At 42.1% G+C, this 19,512-nt stretch overlaps 1 protein-coding gene across 1 annotated transcript in view; it reads right to left on the bottom strand.

Moving 5' to 3' along the window:
* LOC147233581 (uncharacterized) overlaps positions 1-19,512 on the bottom strand; it is a 111,198-nt gene that overhangs the window by 80,429 nt on the left and 11,257 nt on the right. The window contains exon 2 of the mRNA XM_086148550.1: positions 12,980-13,167. Within this exon, the coding sequence (XP_086004676.1) occupies positions 12,980-13,167 (188 nt within the window). The remainder of the gene's footprint in view (positions 1-12,979; positions 13,168-19,512) is intronic.

Raw genomic sequence — 19,512 nt, 5'->3', positions numbered from 1 at the left:
ATCAGCTGAAATATTGCAAGCCTTGTACTATTTTAATATTGCTGATTATGGCTTACATCTTAAGAAAACTCAAAAATCCTATCTCAAATTATTAGAATATCATGAAAAAGTAATTTTTGTTTTTTTTAATTGCATTACAGAAGATAAAGAACTTTATCACAAAATTCTAATTTTCTGAGACAGTCCTGATTATACTTTTTATACTTTAACAACAGTTTCCGGACGGTATTCAATCAACAGTGTGGCAACTCAGCATGGATTTACAGGATCCCAAGTCAAAACCATGCCAAATAAAAATGCACTGCAATTATGTAAGCAGGAACAAAAAAAAAAAAAAAATGACACAATGAGTAACAAGAAAATCTGGGAAACCAAGTGTTGAAAAGTACTGCAGAAACAAAACAATGTGTACATAGAAAAGAGATGGAGGAGAAAGCGTATTTACACAGCAGCGTATTTACATAAAAAGAACAAATGCCGAGATGGATCTCAGCATCTTGATGCCACTAATATCTGCCATCAGTCGCGCTGTGAAGCCCTCGCTAACTTGTGATTCATCGCGCCGTCGGGGATCTGATAGCAGGTATGAATACGGTAATTAAATCCAAACATCCTCGGCGTTGTCGATGCGGTCCAGGGACAAGGGCAGGTCCCGTCGCCGGACGATAAACCGGGCATCTGTTTCCTGACGGCGGAGGCCGACCAGACAGCCAATCTGCCGGCCGACATATTTTAGAGCAGAGCCGCTGATATGTTTTCCTTTTTTTTTTTTTTTTTTTTTTTTTTTTTTCCCCTACTATACTTTCTAACGGAGTGCTAAACCTCAGGAAAAACCACAATACTGGATGCCGACACCAGTTTGTGTCTGTCGGCACCTCGCGTCGGCCTGTCAGTCAAGCGGCAGGAAAAAGGAGGAGGGAAGAAAACAACATGGCTGCTCCCGGACGTGAAGCGCATTTCAGACAAAACTGAAAATTAATTTCTCTTTCACATTTACCGCCTATCTCAGCAGATTTGACTGCATTCGGCGGAGTCGTCGTCGAATAATTGTCACGGAGAGTTGTGATCTGACAGGCCGCTTCATTTTTGGAACAAAACCAAGTTGCCACAACAGGATTTGGCAGCTGACCCTGATCTGGATGACCTGGAGGGGCATTTGCAGCTAAAAACATAAAATTTATTTACAATTTCAATGGAAATGGCCTTTTTTTTTACTTTTTTGTTTCCAAAAATTCTATTAACAAGTGACTTTTTTTTTTAACCAAAAAGGCAAGAAGTCAATCCATGAACCAGCAAAGATATTTGTGAAGATGTATATACATACATTTTTTGGGTTGTTTTTTTTTTTGCCTTGCTATATCCTGTCTTCTGCCTTTCTATTTATATTTATACTGAAATTTATATTAATTTCCTTTTTTTTTAACATTATATCTGTTGTGTTGCTGTGACAAAGGAATTTCGCCTATGGGGAAGTTTATCTTGCATACATGTATATTTACATGCATACACATACATGCAAAAACTATTACAGCTTGATGTCAATAAAGACTTGGAATTTTTCTGAATAACAGTGGATAAAATTAGTTAAATTAGAAAACCTGCCTTATTCAAAAGCACTGCATCAAGCACTGGAGGACTCAACCAGATGGTTTTACTCTTTTGTAGCTTCCGGTCAGATCATATTCACTCTTTCAGCGTCAGTGATTTGTTCGTCAGTTTGCTTTATACGGAGTCGAGGACCAGATAGTGAAGACCCAAAATCCAACAGTGGAGACCCAACATTTGATGTACAGTCACTTCGTCAGAAAAGGAGAAACTAAGCTGTGAAGGTTAATCTTCAATTTAAATTGTGTCTCAATGTGTCACTATTTACATTCGTGTCAAATGAGTTGACATATTGCCTCCCCTAGATTGGCTTTTACGTTCTATCCTCTTTTTTTTTCTTTTTCTTTTTAATTTGATACTAGATGAAGGCCTGAGGAGCCAAACGTGGGCGAGTATCTAATATATTCTCACATCAAAAAGCAAAGCTATCTCTCCCTGCTTGTTCCCAGCTTTAGATCATATCACGCAGCCAAACTTTGAAGATAACACCCTTGAGAAGTCCTTAAGGGGCTGCAAATATTGAAAACAACATGAAAAAAAAAAACAAAAATAAGTGACCATTCCAGCAGAGTTATCTGCTGACGGTACCCGCGGTCGGAGGTGAGCGTGGAGGAGGGGTCACGGGGTTCAGAGGGAGGAAGCTCTGGGACCTCCAGCAGCTCCAGTCTGCAGGGACGGAGGCTTGAATGTGCCCACTGGAAAGACATCTGGAAAATGCATGGAAGGGGATCGGGAAGGGTGTGTATGTTGAGAGCAAGAAAATAGTGAATGTGTAACAAAAGAAAAAGAAAAAAAAAAAAAAACGTCAGCGTGCATACAGCAGTGTGTGTGTGTGTGTGTGTGTGTGTGTGTTTCCTGAGGCCCTGCAGAGGAGGGAAGCTTAGCTGAGCTATTATAAGACCACAAATTACTGCTCTCCACAGCCAGAAACCTCCTCTGCTGGGCCTCATCGACAGCAGAATGAAGACTTCACTCCAAAAACCAAACGCATCAACTCCGGGATAATGTCGCAACCCTCAAATCCACAGAGTTCGCGAAGAAACAAAGAGGAGTTTCATCCTGATCGGACGTAAAATATTTCATTGACAAAGAGAGAGATGCCTCCATTCCCTGTGATCATGTATTCTTATTTTATGAACCGATGGGGTGCAAAAAAAAAAAAAAAAAAAAAAAAAAAAAGCTTGTAGAACACGCCGGCCTTCGCTTTCACCAGGTGTGCCGGAGCAATCTTTCATCATCCTTGAAAAGGTACACAAGGCGTCCACGTGAACGCGATTCAGCAGAGCTTATGAACATCTGCGGGAAAGAAAGCCGTATTGTTGTTTTATAATTCCGCCTGCTTTTCTGCTGAAATGACGTGATTTAGCGACTCCATTATTCTCTCAGCAGAGCGAAAACGACGAATTACAGCAGCCTGCCGAGCACACAATCATATATACACTGCTCAAAAAAAATAAAGGGAACACTTAAAAAACACATCCTAGATCTAAATGAATGAAATATTCTTATGAAATACTTTGCTCTTCACACAGTTGAATGTGCTGACAACAAAATCACACAAAAATGATCAATGGAAATCAATTGTATCAACCCATGGAGGTCTGGATTAGGAATCACACTCAAAATTAAAGTGTAAAAACAAACTCCAGGCTGATCCAACTTTGATGTAATGTCCTTAAAACAAGTCAAAATGAATCTGTGTTGCTTCCTGAGTGGACACTATGATTTCACACAAGTGTGACTGACTTGGAGTTACATTGTGTTGTTCAAGCGTTCCCTTTATTTTTTTGAGCAGTATATATATATATATATATGCGTGTAGAGCCATTCAAAATGTTTGGCGCCATGTGACTGGATAAATGCAAAAATACAGCTTACAGTATTTCTATATTTATGCAAAGAGCGTCGAGGAGAGACAGACGAGGACGGAGACAGAGGGGATAAAAACGGAGCTGCGCCTGAAGACGAGGGAGGCCCGGTGCAGAGTGTTGACAGTGTCGAACAATGCCGGTTTTGTGAGCGTCTGCCATGGGATCGAACCCTCGGGCGTTTCCCATCGGGCCTCCGGCCGAGCCCCGGGGGAGAGCCGGGGCCGGGAGGCCGAACACAGAGCGCTCCTTCTCTCGGCCACATCCTGTCGGAGTGACATGACGGCGTGGTCTTCCCATGAGCCTCCCCACGCCCCGTCCTCTTTGTTCGCTACGAGGAAGCCCACCGGCGCTCTGCCCGCCGCTCACAATGAGGGGCTCACAAAGACCGCAGACACTCCGTCTGAAGCCGTGAATGCCGTCTGCGTCGACGGACGGACCAATTTGCTCGTCTTCTCCGATCCGATGAGGTCAGAGTCCTACGCCGCCGGAGCGACAGCCGGGAAAAGGGCAGCAATATCAAATTCTGGCACCGTGATTGTTTCGACCCGCCACCTGCCCTGATAATTATTAGCCTCGGGGCGCGGCTAATCTATTCGCCCTCGCCGTCGTCAAGACGACGCGCGGTTCCCGCAGGATCGCCGGATCACGGCTGGCGCCGAGGGCCAAACGGCGAGCACTTCGCCGAACATGAACGTGTTTTGGGACGAGCCGGTGACTCGCACCAAACCAGCTTAGCCTTCAGCTAACTGCGATCTTGGCTTTCTCGGTTAATTAATCGCTCGAGTCACGTCATCAAATAAAACCTTCTCCGCCACTGAAGAAGAGAGAGTACATGGCTTTCATAAGCCATGTACAGGGAGAAAGATTGAGATCAATTCTTTGAGGGGATCCCAGCATTCTGTGTTTTTTGTTTTTCGGTTTTCATCTGGAGCTCACTTTAAAAAGACGTGCTCATATATGAGCGCTTGGCGCCCAAAGGTGGAGGTCATCTGGCTAAAACTTGTAAGAGGGAATAAAATATAGTCTCTGACGGGTAAAACAAATGTGAATTCATTGTTGGCCCAATGAGGGTTACCGAATTTTCACGTCCAGAAGGCGCGCCGTACTAAAAGGCGCAGTCTCAGTTATGTGTGTCATTACTGTATATAACACACATATAAGGCGCACCTGATTATAAGGCGCGGGTTTAACATACAATCCACGCCCACACTTTCCCCTTTCACGTTTTCATGGCGTCCTCTGCTACAGCTTTACATTACAATCCGCTGGAAGTCGCTGCGCTACCGTAGTCCTGGTCCGGATGGAAAAATGGCACCGTTTCATGAAACGAAAGCACCGAGACGGAACTCCTTGAGAATGTTGAATTTTCATTTCTTCTGCAAGCGTTACCGCTTTTAGTCGAATGGCGACCGTTGAAACGCTTCTCCCACTCGTTCTTTGCTCGATGGTCCGCCGCTCCAATCTCTCCTCCACCTCGCCTTGTGTCCACAGAAACTCAGCTGCCTCTTCTTGACCCGTCGGAGCTCGTTTTCCGTCTTCCTCCACTTGCGAACCGTCGATTCATTAATCTTTAATTCTCTCGCAGCTGCTCGATTTCCATGTTCCTCCACGTAGCTGATGGCCTTCAGTTTAAACTGTGCTTCTCTGCCATTTTCGGCATTGTTAAAACGACGTTCAGCATAACGCACATACCTGTTCTTTTGTATACAATCGACACCAAAACTTCCCCCTTTAACGTTCTGATGGTGTTCTCTACTACGTCCGCCTGACAGCAACACAAACGCATTGCACTATAGGGCGCGCCGCACATTTTGAAGAAAATCTAAGACTTTTATGTGCGCCTTACAGTCGTGAGAATAAGGCATGTTAAACACTGAATTTGCATTGGTCTGGAGTCCACTCCTGCCGTTCACAAGAGCCCGTGAGGCGTGGGAGCGGTTCTGACCACTGAAAAATGTCAGACGAACTTGTCTTTTTCTACATTATCATCCAAAGCCAAAGAGGTTGACCATGTCAAGAAGGTTCTACTGACTCAGGAGCGTCTAAATAAGGTCCTAGACATTGCATTCCAAGTTCTACCCATGCATTAATACCTGCTATTGGCACAAATCTGTGGATATTCGTCAACGTGGATGAAGATGAAGAATTCTTCCTGAACTTCACCACAGGAAGCAGGTGTCCTTCTGTCCTGGACAAGGCTTTCTCAGCCTTGGGAGGTCTTGTGGTTCATTAGAATTCCCCCCGAAGACTAATGTAATTGAGAAACCCCTGCTGTCATCAGCATCTTACAGAACGGAGGACACACACACACACACACACACACACACTACTGAGCAGCAACAGCAGCTAACACACTTCATCTATAGGTCCACTTTCTGGCAAGTAACAACAGATGAAGCAACTCTACTTTGTTTTTCAGCCAAATCCAGCAGCAGGGACGCTATTAAAACCACAGTTTGATGTGCTCAGACTTCCAAAATATCTGTTTGTCCACATGTTGTATTTCTGCATGGAAAAGAAGCTTTTCTTCTCCCAGATTCCCAGTTTAGAAAAGCTCCGTCTAGGCTTCGGGACTAAGAATATCGAAGCCACTTCCTGTCTGTCCAGGCTCGTTCTCCAAGCATGATTTCACATATTCTGCTCCACTTTCTTCATTGGACAAAAAAAAAAAAGACAAACTTTTTTTTTTCCTATTCTACATCAGAAAATACATCGGTTTTGATTAGTGACCATTTTGATAGGGCTCGAAATTCAGACAAAAGAATTTGCAGCGAATCTTCTGTTTGTGCACAAAAAACAAAACAAATGAGAAAACTTTTCTAAGCGAAGTAGCGAACATCTTTGCTTAACATGTTGAAATCCAAGTAGAGCATCAGTCGATCCAACGCTGTTCTACAATTCATCCAAATAAGATTCTGGGATTTTTCAATCCCACAAAAAGGCTTGTCTCAGATGACTTTTTTGAAGGGGGGGGGGAAATACAGCGTGAACGATAAAAGCTAAAACCTTTAACAATCTGTTAACCGTGGTATTTGGCGCTCTGTGACGGGAAGAATTTGCAGCCTGGATCGGGACATTCTGTACCGCTGCTGCACCGTAGGCTCTAATTTAACGTAAAAATGCAGACGAGAGCAGCTGTACGACATCAGCGCAGGTATTAGGTTTAAGCATCACTCCGTAAAAACATCATTTTATAGACTGGCTGAACATGATGCGCCTTTTTTTAATTGATTTGAATTTTTTCACCTGCTGCCCTTTGTCCTTTTATCTCCCAGGTACCTCCACATTTTACATTATCCCGACTTTGAGGTCTGCTTTTATTTGACTATTAGGGACTATAAACTTTATGTTCGTTGTTTTAAAAGCAGGCTATGAAAATGGCTTCTACAATATCACTTAGTTGAAGCGCAGACAGAAAACAGACAGGCCAAAGGAAACAATGAGGACAGAATCATCATCATGCTATTACAAGCTGTAATAACAAACGGTAACATGACTGCATCGCAATGCAATTTTTAAACTATAAGAGGTCGCGTCCATTGTTATCGGAGAGGAGATTACTGTCGGTTTGTCAGTTTTCCCTCAATCGACACGTTGCCGGGCCAACAGACGGACTTCAAATCGACCGGATTACTTCCAAATTAGCTCGGATAATTTTGACAACATCCTCCCCCGCAATCAAAACAGTGTGACCTTGTCCAGATCTCCCTACATGATGGCCATTATAGTTGTTTTATTATTCAGTATATAGCTTTTGTTTGTCGAGCATAAACACTGTAATCGACTGTGACGCTCACTAACACAACATTCCTCACAGCTAAGAAATGAGCGGAGGGTTTTGTGTGTCTGTGGTACATCGTAACATTCTGCCAAATGAAGCACGCGCTGAGTCAAAGATGACACCGCGAGAAGGAACTGCCGGGAAGAAAATGGCAAAACTTTTACTGACTGGCTCATAGAAATGAACAGATCGTTGTACAATTTGTTCGTTCGTTATTCATTTAGATCAGATTCAACTTTATTGTGACGATACGCAGTTCGCATCTAATCAAAACTGCAAAAAGCAGAGGAGCACATTTAGCATATATAGATAAATCCAGTATTAAAGAATAAATGCATTTTTTTTTCTTATCCAGCTAGTGCAAGTAGAGGGGGATGAGATATGAGCAGAATATTGTACAGCGAGTGCAAGTATGGTGGATAATTGTTATGTGCAGCTTGTGTACAAATAGGTATGGTTAACAGATGGCAATATGCGGATGGAACTATAATATACAGATGTCTTCTACAGTAACTCTACAGAGGGGATAATAAAGAGATTTTATATGAACAATTATACAGAATATACAGAATTTTACAGTATAAATAGTGTAACCAGATGAGCAGCTGCCAGATGCTATTGAAGAGAATGTTAAAACCAGTTATACCGCCATGAAAAATGCAGATTGCTCCAGAATGCTACATTTACGAATTGATTTATTCAGTTTCCCTGCAATATATGTGCTTTCAAAATGTTGCGCCGTTTCCAGATACTTGCTCGTTCGTAAGGCTCAAATATTCCACCGCGGAAGCGGAGCATTCGAAAAATACCTTGCCAAATAATATCTACAGAGCCTCCATTGTCCTGGTGGACTCCCAGATCCTCGGCTGGATGAGACAATGAGGACTTTCCCTCAGGTTTGGATGAAAGAATTCGGTCAAAACAGACGGAGATTAAAACAACCTGCATTGCAAACGCCAGCGACAACCACTCTCAGTGAGGCGGGGTGACACGAACTCATCGAACCATCCGGTTAAAATGGTGCATATTGTGCAAAAATCACTAACATAATTCTAGGAAAAGTACAAGATTTCTGTCTCTGACAGGAAATTGTGTCAATTTTGATAAAGACGGCAAGATGGTGTTAAACCTAGATGATTGCACGTTATGTACTTTTTGAAACTGAAGTCTATCAACCCAGTAGCTTTGAAACTCAAAGATGCTGATTAAGTATTTTCTGCTGGAGCGCGTCCATGTCAAAAACAACAAAAAAAAATTTATAATGTAGCCTGCTACCGATAATAATACACAGATCTGCTTTTAATATTCAAAAGTGATGAGCGCTTTATCTCTTTTGCTGCATTCCAATTCAAAGATTTGCCGGCGATGGGATTTTAAATTGTGAATATAACACACTGGAGTTGTAGAAGAAGCGGGCGTCCGTTCATGGTATTTATAAGAATCCTTAACAGACACCGGGAAAACGGCGATGACAATAGCGGTGACAAAACGCATGCAAATATTGATTGACGTTCTTCGCGACGTCCTTTAACGCATCGGCCCCCCCCCCCCGTGCAGTTTCAACGGGGAATACATCAGATCCGAGAAGCTTCGTGTTCCGAAACAATTCCTACAGCGAAGGCGGTGATTATTTTCTGAGAGTAAACATTAAAATTTCAGCGAGGCTATAAATAATTCTTGAAAGGAAAACAAGGACATTAGGGGACAACGCGTTTCACCAAAAGACATGCTACGGCTGTATTCATGTGACCCGTCTGTCCTGGATTAATATCAAGGTGGACAAACCTGTCATTACCATGACAAGAAATAGAACCTCAAAAGAATCAGTAATGAGGACTTTTTAATACTGGAAAAGCCAAAAATATGGATAATCACAGGCGGCACAATGCACTTCAAATAGTCCACGATTCAAAGAAGGCTTTGAAGAAGGGGAAAAGAGTGAAAATCAGGGGAACGGTGCTGTGTGCGGCGGAGAGCTGGATGAATGCATAATGCCCCGAGTTGTCCTGCTGCAGGCCTGCCGTGCAAACATGCCTCCCCGCTGAAACAACAAACTGGAGTCCTGCAGCGTTTGTTTGAGGTGGAGGGGTTTGGGGGGGGGGGGGGGGGGGGGGGGGGGGGGACGAGCTGTGAACTTGAGACGTAGGAGCCGGGGGAGGAAAAGGCTGAACAGTCGGAGGAAAAGGGGCCCCGGGGTGCTACACGGGTCGCCACAGGAAATGGGCGGGGCGCGGCGGCCGGCGAGAAGAGGGGGCGTAATCCCACCGCCTATTATTAGGGCTTTAGCTCTCATTATTGATCAGTCTTTTCTCATCGGGGATTAACGGCAAGCTAAGCGAGGCTAATATTACCCCATTCTTCTTCTAATCCTTTTTCAGCAGTTTCTTAGGGGGGCGACAAATCACCTCAGTGCGTCTCACCAGACCAGAACAAAAGTAAACATCAACCTGTATGTTTGGGTGAATTCCTCGCAAGTTGAATTTAAAGTTTGTATGGTTGCTAGGAGCGAACCATAACATGACACCATGGCTGCATTGCATCATGATAGAAAAACAGTGGTTCACTATATTGTAGCCTGGAAAATAAATGCATGTTTTGTGTTTAATAACACCTATGCTACAAAATATAATTTTCCTCATGGCTTGCTCCTTCCTTTGAAACAAAAAAAAAAAAACAATGGCAAATACCAACAAAAAAATCTTTAATTGCATTAAGTAGTTCCTTAAGTAATAAGTTATCTAACATAATATAATTCTACCTTGAAAGAGGAAAAAATGTATAAGAAATAAGAAACAGAAAAATGTTATCGATACACTCCTTCCTGTTTATCTATTTTTATCGTTGTTGTTGCCATTCAGTTATTTTTTTGTCCTTGTTATTGTCTTTGTCCTTTTCATTGTCTCTTCTATCTATATTGTTGTGACAATTTCCCAAATGGGGATCAATAAAGTATAATCTTAATTCTGGGATATTTTATATATACATCTGTATATTTATAGTTGCATATTGCCATCTGTTAATCATACAAATCACTACCTATATGTACGTAATCGGCACATAATTATTCATCATACTTGCACTAGCTGTAAAAAAATAAAATAAATTGCATTTATTCCATAGACACTGCATTTATCTGAAAATACCGTACATTCTGCACATGTACACTTCAGATTAGATGCTAACGGCATTTCTTAACTCTGTATCCTTACATGTGTAGTGACAATCAAGTTGAATCTAATATCTAGAGAGAATCCGCTACCTTTTTGAGAAATCCTGACCTTTTTTCCTGCTAATAAAGTTCTTCCTCGGGTCGGTTTCAAAGTTAACGATTGCATAGTTGGATATTTGGACGCATGCTGCGTTCAAATATGTGCAAGTGTTGCAGGTTTGTTCTCGGAGCGTTCAGATATGGTTTGCTCTCGCGGGCGTCGTCCACCCCCTGTCCCTCCGCCGCGGCCTGCGGTCTGTTAAGGAGGAAAATGTAAACAGAGGACGGAGATTCCGCCATTTTCCTCACACACTCGGTGCAGAAGAAGAACAGGCGGGTCTTCTTGTGTGTCACTTGACTGACTCGGTCACTCCAACTAAACTTAGCATGGCATTCTGCTAACGTGCTAACGGCTCACAGCTTAAGGTTTCCTGGCGGAGGCTACAGCTCTGCATTGCGTTACATCACTTTCTGGCTGCCTGCGATGTCTCATACTGATCGTCGGGCAAAACGCGGACGGGAAAAGGACCGTTTGAACACCTTTCGGATGAACAACGGCAGGCGCAGCCAAGTCACGAAAAGGCGAATTGCAATTTCATTTGAAATGCAAGCTTTGCGGTATTAATCAGACTTCATTGGTTTCTAGAATTTTTATGATGTTATAGATATCAATTCATTCCTTGAGGAGTCTGTTCGGGTTTACTTTTTGTTTGAATGCCGAGCTTTCACTCGTCCAACCTGTGAAATGCTGCTTTTTCTGTATTTGATTTTTTTTATTGCTGCAACTGAATCAGCTGTCAACTTTTACGGAACGTCCTGCCCATTGTGGGGATAAGCAAGTCTTTTTTTTTTTATTATCTAAAAGAAATTAAAACTAAATAAATAAAATGATAAATAGGTAAATAAATAAATAAAAACCGCTGAAATTAAGTCATTCGGCTTATCAAAGGAATCTTTTCTGTTTTCCGTGTCTTTCTAAGGCGCTAACTTGACAACCTATATTGTGTATTCATTTGCGGCTTCTGGCTGTGCAAACACTCCATCGACCAACGATTTAGAGACGAATTAATTGACGTACGACAGAAACAATGATAAATGAAGGCCTGCATGACTTGGAAAGTAAACCTAACAGTTTTCTGTTTGTGATGTGAGGCTGGTTCAGGACAACACTTTATGTAGCACTTTGCCTGCAGGGCTATTTCTAAAAAAAGTGATGAGAGTTACTGAAATTTTTGAAATGACGAGAAAACAGAATGTCATAGAATGGCAAAAACCAAAGGTCATCGGGCCGTAGAATGAACAACGAACCCTTGACAAATACAACACAAAGATCCTGGGCTACACAGTCTGCACACAGTCTCCCTGGCAACATTGTCGCCTCTTTTCTGTCCACTTCACACCTGCTGTCGCAGAGGAGGTCAGCTCCAAATATACGGGAAGCCGGGAGGGCCACATTTCACGGCGCAGCACTTATATAGTCACTCAGCTGGTGGCTTTCTGTAAATAGAGACTCGCTCTTTCAGGATGTCTGGATCCGATCGGCTCTATTTTCAAAAGGGGCGACAGAACAATGTGAGGAAGGACGATGGAAACTGGCAAAACCCCGCAGAGCGCCAGCCTCCCCTGTGCCACCGAGACAGAAACCGGGCACAGAATTCACCTCTGTTCGACTTGATTGGCCTTTTCTGCGAGTTCCAAACCGCTATAAGCGGAGGAAACCAACCGCCCCACTGCTGGTCTTTGCACCGGATTCAATTATTCCTGTTTTAAAGGTTTACAGTAACAACAGGATCCTTTGAATGTGAACAGAATGCCTTAAATAAAATGGAAAAAGAATGAATATGACGCTATTCAGAGTTTTTCTTTTTTTTCCAGTATTCCTTTCAATACATAAAGGGGGGGGAAAGGTACACATGTTCATGCTCTTTTAATCTTACATTAACAGATCCAAAAGAGTTGAAAAAAAAAAATGTGGTTATAATGCTTATCTTTTTAAGTTATTCCCTGTGATTTGTTGACAAACCGCACTAAAACCGCATTGAATTTACATCAACATTTTGTGCAACGTTAACAGGATTTTACCCACGTATAATTTGAAAGACTGTATTTAGGAATTTATATGAGCGAACTCTTTCTGCGTCTGATCACATGGTGTTCCCAAAGTTAATATTGGATTTAAATATGTATGTGGATTAGTATTTTTAAAGTTTGCATGAAGCGGAGACGTTTGCCCTTAAACCTTTTGACAAAATTATCTTCTTCCATTGCCAGTAAATATCCGTTTCCTTCTGACAAACCTGTTCTCTGCACAAGGTAGTTTACTTGGACCTTCAGTTTCTTTCCCACAAGAAACCTCAATCTCTGTATCAAATAATGAAATCCAAGCTAACCGGTCCTACTTGTTCCCAGATATACGTACACATTTTTAGCAATGCCAGCGCGCCAAACCTAGGCAACACCGCGGGAACCCGCAAGGCGCAAGTGGAGCAAAACCACGGCGGTCACGGCACTCACCGTTGAAGAAGCTCTTGACCTTCAGGAAGCCGACGCTGAGGCGAAGGACGGACAGTTTGTCCAGCCGAGCCCTGACCTCATCGGTGAAAGGCAGCAGGCTGGTGAGCTTGTCCAGCTCTCCGTTCAGCCTGTCGCGGTGGCGTTTGGATGGGTTGGATTTGGCACCATCAGGAGGTGGTGGTTTGGGACTGGAGATAAAGAGAGAGAACAATGGAGAGTTCTGAGCATTAAACTGGTTTCAGACCAGCCGACATCTGGCTGTTGTCTTCATTGAGGAAGAAACCGGAATAGAGATGCCCCGAAATCAGGCCTGGAACATCAAAAAAACATCTGGAGAGGCACATTTACAGCCGGTAACGGACTTTATCATGCACATGATGATGAATCCTGATCGCTCCGCCATTTAGACACAACTTGGCTTTGGTGAGGAGGAGATAAAAACAAGAATAAAATCGAGGGGAGCCACGGCGTAACCTTTCAGCACAATAACCACTCATTAATCATCGGTCAAACATTTTTTTGGTAATCGAGATACTGATTTGAGGTTATGCCAACCAGCTCTGTCTCACAGCTTTGAATATTTTGACTGTGTGAGACTTAAAAAGAACAAAAAACTGTAAAAGTCATACCTGATCTCGACAAAGATGAGGTTTTTTATACCGACAAGTGCTAAATCACTGCAGCGATAACATCTATGATCTGTCCAGCGCTTCGTTACCCGGTCAGTGCCATCGCCGCATCGTAGCTGCAGATTTATATTAGCAAATATAAGGGTACAATAGTTTGAAAGACATTTTCCAGGGTTTTCTTACTGTCACAATAATTTTGTTTTCAAGAGAACAAGAGGGATGAAGGAAAAGAAAAAAAAAAAAGGTTCTTAAGCGAAGGATCCTGGAATTGATTTTCTGATTCAGTGAATTGTGGGGCTGCAGAGTTTTTTTTTTTTTTTTGCTCTCGTGTACACTGTTTTGTATCTTTGCCCTTTTTACATTTTTTTTTTTATATAAACCACCTTTAGTCGAATGCTTTAGTGATGAGTAATGGCAAACAGTATTTTCTGGAAGTCTTGGGGAGAACATGAAATTTATTTCAACAATTACAGCAGGTCAAAAATGTGGGTGGGAACGGTTTAACTCAAAAGAGCATTCATTCATGAGGACCATTTGAATTCTGTGTGTTGCGTTCTTAAAACCCATGTTTGAGGAGAAGTAATTTTTCCGAAGATTACTTTAAATGATTGTTCCCCCCATTTACTTCATTTCCATCTACCGCACACTCAGCACACGATGGTGTTCTTCCACAAATGTAAACATAAGCTGACAAATGGCGTACCAGTACCGGATCCCACCCGTCCAAACCCATTCCTTGGAATCCTCCCTATCGTAAAAAAAAAAAAAAAAGAAAAAAAGCAATAAAAACCTCCCGTCTCTCCTGTGTGGGCAAGTTGCTCATGTAGCATCTATTTATGCTAATGTAGCCTGAATTTCTTGAGGTAAACTTAGGTTTTTTTCCTACACCTGACTTTTCTTTTGTTCTTCATTCCTGATATGAGTTGTTGCATAAAACCGCACATGTACGTGTCAACGTGTCACTCCTGCGCTTCGAACCTCACGTCTTTGTGAAAGGAGGCCACGCTGTTGAGAAAAGATCCACCTCGGCGTCGGCGGTCACGTTATTTCACGCGAGTTCAGCTATTTTTTTGCCGGCATTAGCATCACTTTCAAAAAGCAACTTTCTTCAAGCTGACATTCGTCTCCCAGGAGGGATTCCGAAATTTCCACGACACTTTTACAGTTGTATATGCACGATCTTCTCAAATCATGTTTGCCTCGGACGCACATCTTCTACTATAAACACAATCTTGTACCTGACATAAGGATTTTGTGGCGGCGTATGACAGAAAAAAAAAAAAAAAAAAAAAAAGAGTATCCTTACCGTAACATTACAAGTATTTGCCCGGGGAATTGTCTTTTGGATCTGAATTTGATATTTCCATAGTTTTTATCGCTCTAAAAGTTTTCTCTGCCCTGTGTTTCAATGGCAAAAAAAGAAAAAAAGAATTGAAAGCGTTAATAAGTGGCAAGAGGCGTTCAAGACCGAGTGCTCTGACTCAGACCCTGTTCTGTGGTGATAATGAAGGAAAGTAATCCCTGGTCTATTTTAAGGGTTTGGACACACACAAAGTTCATAAACACAATAACAACATTTACTCACGCACAGCTTTTCACATAGAAGTTTATTTTATAAGATGGTGGACATCACTGATGTAAACGAAAGTGACCGGGAGGGGAAAGTGATTGAAACGTTCCCAAACGTAAACGCGTATATTTTAAGCATTTGATTTTCCTCAAGAGCAGCAACTTTGATGTGAGATTCAGAAAGGTCATGACAAGTACAACAAGCTGGAGGCTAAATATGCTTTGTTTAATGACGTGTGTGTGCGTCAGTGCATCAGCAGATGGGCAAGAGCGCGTTCACACACACTAACGACGACGAGCCGCTTGTAAAAAGAAAAAAAAAAAGTGTGTTTGCGAGTCATTACGCTTCCTTTTCAGACCTTCAGCGATACAAATTAGACAAAAACCCTTTTAATGACACTCGTAGCGGTAATCTGCCTGCTTTTCGTTCATAATCACAATAATTTAATCCAAATTACTCCCCATGTTTAGCTGTTTCGCTCCTGGCAGCTGGATGCCGAAGATTAAACGTTGAGTGGAAAATAACAAAGCCGGACGGCTTCCGCTCTCCAGAGGCGGACGAACTCGCTGTCGTCTCCATCTACTGTTGCCGGGGCAACCGTGTCAGCGGCTGATGTCACCTGTTCCGAAGTCTTTGTGTTTAACAGCGTCGGCGGTCACACGCGATACACTCGCCTGTGCTTAAAGGACAGCGACTTCTAATCGCTAAAATGTAGACATTTGTTTACAGGAAACTCCGCGGTAATACAACCAGTTCTTTTATTTCCTGCATCTTTGGAGAGTCATTGAGTTTTATTCAACAATCTGCTTTCAATAATACTGTAGTATCCTAGGTTTGGCCCGGTTCCCACCTGACCACATGGACAAAAAACAGGCTGATTTAATATTCCTGCACATTCTATTTATCAATTTTAGTAATCTCTTTTTTCTGTTGCTCCTCCATCTGTGCTCGGGTGGTGAGTTTTGTGATGTTTGGGAGACTTTTTGTTTCCACCCTCACAGAGAGAGAAACTCAATATGTCTTTTTGCATGATGGTCCACTTAGCAGAAACTAATAGCTGAACACACATGCTGCAGAAATAATCCGAGTTTGCAGCACCGACAGCTTAACCTGATCCCGAAAGGGGCTGGAAAATATACCGACCATCCGCATACAAGAGAGCCATTAAACCCACGTCTGTATTAGGATTTTCCACCCGGGGGAATAAAACCGATGCAGTCGGTTGGGCCGCGTGGAGACAGTTGCAGCAATAAAGTGTGATGCAGGGGCATATATTTGATCATAATTCAAATTAAGATGCATTAGCAGAATGGTGTTTCATGTTCAGAATATGGTAGCATATTTTGACTCGGAGCTAAAGAGTAATAATCCAAACTGCATTTTCATTTTCTTCTTGGGGTCGCACTTTTTACGACACAATTACAAAGAAAACAAGAAGAACGGTGCTTTCTAGGTTTCAAGTCCCACCGTGCAAAAACGTTATCAAAATTCACCTGCAAGCTGATTGCTGATACTTGTTAGCGTGGCACCCCTTGATGCTAAATCACGCAACGTGCAGACCCAGGTAGAATTGCAGACAATTAGTGAGTCGGACGCCTGTGACAAACTTGATCGGATTCAAAAGCGCTTGGCTTAAAATTTGCCCAAACAGACATCGTTATCAACGAGGTCGCCCTTGCTAGCAACAACTCTTCCATTGGCGCCCCTTTCGATGGGATCTAATAATCTCTAAGTCTGTCACGGGCACTTCATTTTTAGCGGGAAGCTGAATGAAACTATGAAATGAGACATCGTGGGATAACAGTACATGTCGCACATCGACACAGTACTTGGCAAAGACATTTCATTTTCAGTAATTCACATAAGACAGCAAAATATTTTGTAAAGACTTTTTTTGTAAATATTTGTTATTTCACAGAGAAATGGTATTTAATGTTAGTACCATGAATTCCGCACAATAAGCCACGGCTTTTTTCACTTAAACAACGATGTTACACGTTGCGAAAACATTTATCCTCGTCACATCGGACCGATGAAATGACCGGGATATTCTGAGTCCGTTCAACTCCGACGCCGAAGAAGACGACTTTGACGGTTTTAGCGCGCAGGAGGAAGCCCAAGATAGCGATCGGCTAGCCGGTGCGGCTTATACTGAGGCGCGCTCAATAGTTCGGAAATGACCGTAGTCTTCCAAATGTTTGTTTATGCTTAAGTTAGTGATATTTGTTGCAAAGAATGAGCTTCTCTAGGCTCTCATCAACCAGTTGGATCTCTCCTAACTTCTCTCTCCCCGGTTCAATGCCAGAGGTCCGGGTTCCTGTAAAAAGCGCTCCTCCGCTCGTCACCGGCGTCTCACCACCGAGTGGGGCGGCGCCACTCAGCTTCCCCCCTCTTGAATCACGATGACTAATCAAGATTCCTTTTGCACTTTTTGAACACCCATTTCTGATCTCGGTCGGTAGGCCCAAACAAAAACCACATAAAAACTAACGGGACGCTTGCTAAAACTAGCGTTTCTGCCGTTTCTTTTGCATGCAGAAGTACACTTGAATTGACCCAAAGATGTTTTGAATCATCGCGAGCGGTTTAAAAGTTTTAACGCATTTTTGACTGTCCAAAAACCCTGTCATTTCAGCTGTTTTCCTTTTCCCGGCAATAAAAACGACTGCGCCGAGTCCCAGGTGGCTGGAGGCTCGACGCTCTCCTCAGTCTGCTTCGATAAGACCGTCTTGTTGTTGGGTGACACAGTAAATAGAGACTAATTGCTCAGACTCTTTGGCTGCAGGTCAGCGGCGTCAGCCAGATGGGGAGAACAGGTCTGCATCTGAAACTGAACTCGGCTGACCGGCGGTTTCACAGCTGTAACTCAAGCCAGGTCTTTTCTTTTTCCAGGGGAACGTGTGAAGCTGTGTAGCTAAAAAGCACTTAGCTTAGGAAAATGGTTAAATTTCAATTGGGGGGGAAAAAAAAAAAACAACATATCAATATCAGAATGAGGTCTTGATTTAATGAGAAAATGGGAGATTGTAAATTGAATCATGTCAGGATGTTTGGAAAAAAAAAAGGAAAGAAAGAAAATATCAGAATTGAAGCTTTTGTTCAATGATTCAATGAAATGAATTGATCATAAATTCATTATCTTTAGAAAATGAAATAATTACTTTGCGTGTTAAAAATGGATCTGGTCATATTTGATGCTCTCAAAAAAGAGGAAATTGTTCAAAAAGATCTTGAGGAGTGTTATGTAATACGATGAATGTCAGATAAAAAAAGTACTGTCAGTGGATGATTACTTCAAAATAAAGCATTTATGTACATATAACATTTCCAGAAAAGGATCTTAAAATGACAGCAATTTCCCAGGAGAGAAAAGAAAAGCACCATTTCTTGCAGATTTGTAAGGAAATTGAAAATTTAAAAACTCTCCCGATAAATTTCTGATGTTTTCCCTCATGATACTCCTTAACTCATGATATTACGCCTTGATTTTCATAGAATCACAGGGTTTTGTCGCCACATCACCACCCTTTATGCTCATGTTCCTTTATTTGTGTGACGCTCAATGTTCCCCTGCCCTGTGACTGCGTGCATGTGGGTGACTTGTTCTTATCCAGGCTCACACAGGACTTTTTTTCAATTTGTTGCCCCGTCGGGGAAGTGAATTCAACATTTTTACCCGCCGATTATATTGAATCAGTGTTCCTGCACTTATTTGGCTCACAAACGGAATCCGAATCGCAGAACTGAGGTCAAAGTTCTTATCAATGAGTCAAGAAGGGAAGAAGAAACACGTGTCCTTAATTCTGCTTTCCACTTGAGGACAATGATCTAAACTTTCCAGATGACAATGTAACTTTCAGTTTTTCCCTTCCAAAATAAGTCTTTGAGGCAGGTTGTTCAGCTCTGCCTCCTGTCACTCACCGCTCAGATAAGATAAATGCCAAACCAAGATGTCTGACACTGCCTTACAGCTGTTCTTTCCTCATTCATGCTTTTCTCCCGCTGTGACCGTTCAGTAATAAACAAAATATGCAGGAACATTTATTTTCGGCACTAAAATTATCTCAAACCAGTCCGTTTAGGACGTTACAATTATAGTAGGTCAAAAAAAAAAAAAAAAAAAGGCTTGTATTGAGTCAAGTTTTGTACAGTTCATGTAAAGACAAATATGTATTTTAACGAAAACAGATTTAAAGAAATGTTTTAAGTACTTCAGACACGCTTCCAACTTTCTGGTTACTTATGAAAAGGTAATGTATTCTACTCATTTCTTCCTTTGGTATCTATTTTTAAGAATTGTTTGTTTCATCTTTATGTTCTAGTTATTTCATGAT

This window comes from Fistularia commersonii, chromosome 6 (assembly GCF_037954325.1).
Source record: "Fistularia commersonii isolate RoL2024-O1a breed Wild chromosome 6, RoL_Fcom_v1.0, whole genome shotgun sequence".
Classification (NCBI taxonomy): Eukaryota; Metazoa; Chordata; class Actinopteri; order Syngnathiformes; family Fistulariidae; genus Fistularia; species Fistularia commersonii.
Note: the sequence above shows the minus strand (reverse complement) of the source record. Positions and strands in the feature narration are given on the sequence as shown.